A 7,059-nucleotide genomic window follows, 5' to 3' on the forward strand; every position below is an offset into this window, starting at 1 on the left:
CTGCTGCTCCTACTCTTGCTCCGTGATCCTAGTGTTTCTCGCTGTGTTCTTGGTCCCGGGAGTTGAGTTTGCTTTGTTGGATATGGGTGACGTGGTCGGGCCAGATTCTTTGAGGTGGTTGGAGATGAGCTTTCAGTTTGATGGTGGATGAACAGCCCAGATGTGGCGCTGAAATTAATTTATCCGTTCGGAAATTTTTCGCTTGGAATTTTGTTGAAGGGGTGGAATTTTTGTGAATGCTGGTCGTGGTATTTGCTGGAGGAGGCATGGTTGTGTGTTCTTCAAGTGATTGGTGAAGGTAGTCAATGTTTTCTTTTGTGGAACGTGTCAAGGAGGTCGAGGCGTTGAGAATGTTGTTCTCAGCTGGTGGAGAAATTGAATTCAGGGCGAGCAGTTGACGTTTTCCTTTGGCGATGTTGATGTGTTTGTGAGAAATTGTCGGTTTTGGGGCTGATTCATGGTTAGTCCCGACCGTTCCGAACGCCGACCGCCCGACCGCCCGACCGTGGTTATCGACCGGCTGTGAAAATGCCGAACGGCCGAATGGTTCACAAAATTTTTTTGAAAAAAAAAATATTTTTAGTAAAACCACATTAATAAAAGTAGTAAAACCAAAGCATTAAACCAAACCAAACCAAACTAAACCAAAGCATTAGACCAAACCAAACCAACTACTACTCATCTTCTTCAACATCTTTGGCAAGTCCCTTGACATCTTTGGCATCTTCCTCAACAATCACATCTTCATTTGGAAGATCTTCTTCGGCTAAATCTTCTATACCAAGAGATTCAAGCCTAGCTTGCATCTCTACAATCCTCATCCATTGTGGTTCGATTGCAATTGTGTCGAGATCGATCTTTAGGAACTTCATTCCTTCACTTTCAATACGATCCACCACTCTGGTGTTACTGTGTACATAAACCAACTTCTTCAAGTTCTTTGGAAGCAAGCGATTGCATCGTTTGGTTTGGATCAAGTTCCAACTACTCCAATTTCGCTCACATGGAGAAGAGCACACTCCTTGGCTCAACACACGAAGTGCTAACTTCCTAAGCTCAGGCATCTCATATCCATAGGATTCCCACCAAGACACTGGGAATTTCCTTTTTACTTTGCTCTTCGGCAAATCCCGATTGATAGCTCTTCCAATTCCTCGTCGAAACATATTGAATTACTCATCTAACTTCTCTTCTAGTTGAGTGTCCCCACAGCAATAGAGTGATAAATAATCCATCCAATCACTTCTTACCTCAGCATCCAAGTTTTGCTCAAGGTATGAAGGATTCAAAGCATGTACAGCGCTGTGCATAGAGCTATGCATCATAAACCATCGAGCTCTCCGTCTATATTGGTCTTCAACCAAGACACACTTAATTGCATCAATTTTATCTACATCAAGCTTGCCATCTTGAGCTGCAAGCTCCAATCCTTTAATCATACGATACATTGCTTCATAAATTAATCCTGTTGTTGCGCCCTCACGATCGGCAAGACTTAACACCTTCAAAATAGGAGCTACCATAACCAATAAAGTAGAAGCATTCTTCCAAAATTCATCATTGAAAATTGTTGTACGAACATCTTTGGCATCCTTTGTGTTATACCACTTCGACGATTCAAATTCTGCACTCACTATGAATCGTCGAAGGCACGGGAAAACATCTTCATGCTGGAGCTGGCTGACCATAAGAAAGATGTAAGCGAATCGAGTCTTTGCAGGCTTCATGAGTTCTCTAGAGCAGAACTTTCGAAATAAAGCAAGTAACATCGGCTTCTCAGTTATGAACTTCACGATCTTCTCACAGTCATTTACGATCTTAGACACCCAATCAAACTTCCCAATATCCTCCAATAACAAGTCCAAAACATGGCACATGCATCGATTGTGTAAGATAAAGGGGAATCTTCTCTCGTATGTCCCCCATCGATACACAATTCGAAGCATTATTAGTGATGACTTGAACAACATTTTCAACACCAACATCCAAAATGATGGGTCTAAGTTGCTCCCAAAGCCAAAGACCAGTCTTCTCTTCTCCTTTGGTGTCAACACCCTGCCAAAATACTGAGCTATGGATAGAGGTAACCATGAAATTTATGAATGATCTGCTCTTTATATCAGACCATCCATTAGTCATTATTGTACATCCAAACTGAGTCCATCCATCACGAAAGGGAGCTAACTTCTCCTTGATTAAAGTATAGTGACGAGTGAGCTGAATAGTACGAAGCTTCTTGTAACCAAGAATCCTCGATGCAGCACTAGGTCCAGCACTACAAGCGGCTGCGATCATTGCATGAAAATATGGGCTTTTCACAACATTAAATGGTATAGCATTCAAGAAAATGAACTTTGATATTGCATCATCTAAGTTCATGTTTCTTGCATCATCAAGCATTTCCTCAATATTGCCATCTTGCATTTGCTTTCGACCAACAAATGATCCCTCATGGCCTATATGTAAGCTCCTGAGTTTGGACTTCCCAGGAGGTCACCCAGCCCAGTACTATTCAAACCCAAGGACGCTTAACCCCAAATATCCCAAGACCCTTAACTGATTGGAAAAGGGGGTGCACTCTTGTTCATGGGCCCTTTCCCTCTATATTTGAACCCCATGGATCGTCTCTCGAGTCGTTCTCTTTGGTTGCTTACACTATAGAAGCACTCATAGGTTGAGATTGACTAACACTTTGTGTACCAGCTCCAGAAGAAGATGCCCCATCAAAATGCCTACTCTGTAGATTTGCTACAGAAGGTAAAGACAAAGGGGCATTTGCGATTTGCTCCACAAACATTTGGCAAGCTTCGTTCTGAACATGAAGAGGAATGTTTGAAGCACTACATGCTTCAATATCATGCCCAGAAACTTTAGCAAGATGCGCCTTGATGCGTTTCGGCGGACCACCATACATTTTACCACAATAATTACATTTCCAACGCCCAGCTCCTTTGCCGGAAGCATAAGGAGTGAGCTTGGTAACATGGGACCATGCCCAATCGGGCACCATCGCTCAATTGTGCCAGAATCGCTACAAATCTCTACAATCAAATCTCTGGAATCACTGAATTTCTATTTTAGGGCAAAAACTTCAAGCGTCGCGGACTGGGCGATTTGATTTGCGAGGCCTCAGCGCTGCTCCACGCTCAATCGAAAGCAGAGGCAGGTACGCACGCAGCTCCTATGCCCTCCTCGCTGCAGCAGCATCAGAAATCTAGCACGATCACCATTTTTTTTGCCGAACGGAATCACCGAACGGACCTATCCGACCGTGTTCGGCCGACCGCGTTCGGCGGCAGTCAGGGTTTCGGCCGAACGCAGTCGGGATCAACCATGGGCTGATTCAAGTGGATGCGGGCTCTGGGGTGAGTGTGGATGGTGGTGTGAGTTATCTTCATTGTCGCTGATGATGAGGTGCTCTTAGATCAGCGGTGGTGGCGAAGTGGAGTTGAATTGTTGGAGTGTTTGTTGCTGGAGCTGGTGTTGTTGGAGTGAGTTGAGCCTGATTGTTGAGATGTTGGCTTCGGTTTCTTGTTGGGAGTTGCTCCTTTTGATTCTGACTGTTCTTCGGAGCTGTCACTTTGTTCTGTGGAGTTTATTTGGGTTGTCCACGGATGTTTGTTGGGAAGAGCTTGGTGTAGAGCGATTAGCAGTGGGAATATTACTGTCCACATGGTCTTTTTTTTGAGTGTGGCGAGGATGGCGCAGTCGAGAAGCTTGAGAAGGAGCTCATGGAGATGATGAGCCATGTTCACACGTTTGCCGTCAAGTAGAGCTCTGTAGACTTCTACTCTGCACTTGCCAATGGTGCAATCTATTGGGCGAAGTTCGTAGTAGAGGAGGAGGGCTTTGAGGCGATCCATATGCTGTTCCTCGATGTCCTCCCATGTGAGCTCACCGGTAATTTCTCGATTGGCCTTGATGATTTGCTGTGGAACTTCTCCTGAAAATTTGAGCAGTCCCTTGTTGGAGATTTTGAAAACGGAGGCGATTCTTGCTGGGCTGAGGGTGATTTCGTTGGTGCCGTCGGTTATGGTGCCGTTCTTGGGGTTGAAGGAGGTGGCCAGCTTCCTCGCTAGTTTTTGATCAGGGTGTGTTGAAAAGGCCTTGTGGAGGAGCTCAAATCCATGGCCCTTGAGCCAGGTGGTTGTGTCGTTGCTGGGAAGCCTAGGAATATGGTGTATGACGTATCTGAGGTGCTGGGGTGGATGAGCTGGCATCTTTCTCTTCATTTTCTGTGGTCGAAGTGCTCGCCCCGTTAGGGTTCTTGAAACCTGTAACTGTTGGTTGGCTGATTGTGTGGTGCTCGATTGTTGGTGATGAATGGTAGAGATTTGTTGACGGAATTGATGTGGTTTGATTTGGCTTGATTGCAGATCAATGGTGGATATTGCTGATGAAGTTAACTCAAGTTCAACTATTGATATTTGCTCAGGTGGCGTTGATCCAACAGTAGCTTGGTACTTAGAGATTTTTGCTGCTGTTTATTGCTGAAGTTGGTGGATGAGTTCGTGTTGAGTTGAGTTGAGTTGTGTCGAACTGATTTGAGTTAAAGTTTGTCTGCTGGGGTGAGTGTCGATTGTTGGTTTTGGGGTGTTTGTCAGTTTGGGTCGGAAATTTGCTGAGGTGCTGATGCTGAATATGTAGATGTGATATGGTTGAAGCTTGTTGAGATTGACGATCTCAATGAAGTCTTCAGTGAGTGTGCTGACTTTGGCGGTGCCGTTGGGGTATAGTTCAATGATTTTGAAAGGTCCTTGCCATTTGGTGTGGAGTTTTTGGCCAAGTTTGCCGATGGGCCTTGGTATCAGAGAACATGATCGTCGACGCTGTATTTGGGAATGTTATACCGGGATGCTTGTCGGTCGTGCCAAGCTTTTCTCTGTTTTTGGACGGCGTGAAGTGTCCAGAGGGCGTTGAGTCGGAGTTCGTCGAGATGTTCGAGTTGCTGAAGCCTTTCTCGAACTGCATGTTGCTGTTGCTTTCGCTGTGGCATATTGGAGAGGTATTGCTTCGGCCCACTTGGTAGTGTATTCGGTGGTGACGATGATGTACTGATTTCGTTGATGGGTGCTGACTTGGGGTCCGACGAAGTCAAGTCCTTATTTCTGAAATGGTGCCATTGGGAATGTTGGGTTGAGTTGTTGAGTTTGAGGTTTTTGGCAGTAATCGGTGTTGGTTGACAGTATGTAGTGTTGGAACTTTTGAAGTGAGTAGATCATGCCAAGAGCTTCTTTCTTGGTGGTGGTGTAATTTCATTCAGCTGGGTTGAGTAGTCAGCTGGCGTAGTAGATTGGTTGATCTCGGTTGTTGTGTTGAGTTTGGCTGAGAATTGCACTAGTGACAATGTCGGAAGTGTCGACATGAATGTGGAACTCTTGTGTCCAGTTGGGCTTGGAAAGGATTGATGCTGTTGTTAGTTTGAGTCGGAGATTGTCGAATGCTTGTTGCTGTTCAAATGTCCATGTCCATTGGGCATCTTGCTTCAATCCATTGGTGAGTGGTTTGGCAATGTGAGCGTACTTGTGGATGAATCGTCGGTGATATCCGACTTTGCCGAGGAAGCGCTGAAGTTCTTTGTCGGGGTTGAGTGCTATGTCTTTGTTCTCCTCGCACTTGTTGAGGCATTTCTCCAGGCATTCAAGATGTCGATCTTCCGAGCTGAAAACGCTGAAGTCGTCCATGAAGACTCTCATGAAGTCGGTGAGGTATTCTCGGAAAGTGTTGGTGACGAGCCTTTGGAAGGTGAATGGGGCGTTGTAGAGTCCAAAAGGCATTCGTCGGTAAGCATAGGCTCCCCATGGACTGATGAATGCTGTCTTGTGCTGATCTTCTTCGGCAATGTAAATTTGGTTGTAGCCAGAGAAACCATCGAGGAAGGAGTACATCTCGTGTCCGGAGACTACGTCAAGAACTTCATTGGTAAACGGTATCGGGAAAACATCTTTTTCAGTGGCGTCGTTGAGGTGTTTATAGTTGACGCAGATTCGAAGTTTGCCATTTTTCTTCGGCACAACCACCAATGGTGAAAGCCATATCAGATTCTGAATCGAGTAGATGTACTCGACTTGGAGAAGCTTGTCGAGTTCTTTCTTTACTTGTTCCATCAGATTTGGATTCATCCGATAGGCTGCTTGTCTTCTTGGTTTTGAGTATGGAAGAAGGGTGATGGTGTGAAGGCTGAGTTTTGGCAAAATTCCCTTAAGGTCACGATAACTCCAAGCGAACAAGTGTTTCTTCTTTCGGAGAAGATTGATGCCTTTGTCTCAAAAACTTGCCGAGATGTCGGTGGCGAGTACAATGTAGTGTTCGTTGCCGTCATCGCCAAGGCTGAATTTTTCGAGTTTTTGGTCGGCTGGAATTGATGGAATGTAGGCAACTTTGTTGTGGTTGTCGACTGTGAATGCCGGTGGCGCTTCGAGTTTTGTATCTCGAGTGACTGGATTTTTCAGTGCTGATGTAATCAGGGGTCGTTCTCATTGGAAGTCGGTGACAATTCGGAAGAGGTCGATCTCGGCCAAAGGTTCGAGATCGGGGTAGGCTTTGAGAATTTGTTGTTCTTCATAGTCGTTGAGGCCATCTTCGAGATTATATTCTTCCAAGTCAATAGGTTGGTTTTGGCTGGACAGCGATTTGGTCGCTTTTGTCAACACAGTTGTCGGTCTGTCTGGTCTGCAAAGGATAAGATTGTCATTGGGCCAATCTTGATAAACTTGGGCAGTTCGGAGCCAAGGTCAACCGAGGAAAATTGAGTATCCATTGGTCTGCTCTGGTAGTTTGAGGATGACATAGTTGACTGGTATTTCAGTGCCTTGAATGGTGGGGTTGACTTTTCGGATGATGCCTTTGGGTTGAATAGATCGGTGGTCGGCCATTCGGACATTGAAAGGTGCTGGGTGGACTGGGCCGATGTTGAGTTGTTGAACAAGACTTTCTTCAATAATATTAACGCTAGAGCCGCCGTCAATTATGGCTCCTCGAACAAGGTGTTTGTCGAGTCGTAGGTCAATTGTCAGAACATCATTGTCACAATCGCCTGGTTGAATCTCGGTTCGAAAT

General features: G+C 45.4%; 1 protein-coding gene across 1 annotated transcript; it reads right to left on the reverse strand.

Moving 5' to 3' along the window:
- Positions 1 to 1,172: 1,172 nt before the first annotated feature.
- Positions 1,173 to 3,010, reverse strand: LOC112342287. Its single transcript, XM_024663861.1, has 3 exons — positions 2,655 to 3,010; positions 2,186 to 2,470; positions 1,173 to 2,055 (listed from the first exon to the last, which is right to left on the reverse strand). Exons 1-3 carry the CDS (start codon positions 3,008 to 3,010, stop codon positions 1,173 to 1,175), a joined length of 1,524 nt encoding a protein of 507 aa, XP_024519629.1.
- Between the last annotated feature and the right edge of the window lie 4,049 nt (positions 3,011 to 7,059).

This window comes from Selaginella moellendorffii, unplaced genomic scaffold (assembly GCF_000143415.4).
Source record: "Selaginella moellendorffii unplaced genomic scaffold, v1.0 SELMOscaffold_104, whole genome shotgun sequence".
NCBI lineage: Eukaryota > Viridiplantae > Streptophyta > Lycopodiopsida > Selaginellales > Selaginellaceae > Selaginella > Selaginella moellendorffii.

Excerpts from the sequence above, each read along its gene's own strand:
- LOC112342287 (XM_024663861.1), bottom strand. The coding sequence starts at position 3,010 with ATGGTGCCCGATTGGGCATGGTCCCATGTTACCAAGCTCACTCCTTAT. Across the intron at positions 2,471-2,654 it reads CCTATGAGTGCTTCTATAGT|GAGCTTACATATAGGCCATG; the intron begins GTAAGCAACCAA and ends GTCCAAACTCAG. Across the intron at positions 2,056-2,185 it reads TATACTTTAATCAAGGAGAA|GGTGTTGACACCAAAGGAGA; the intron begins GTTAGCTCCCTT and ends GTATTTTGGCAG.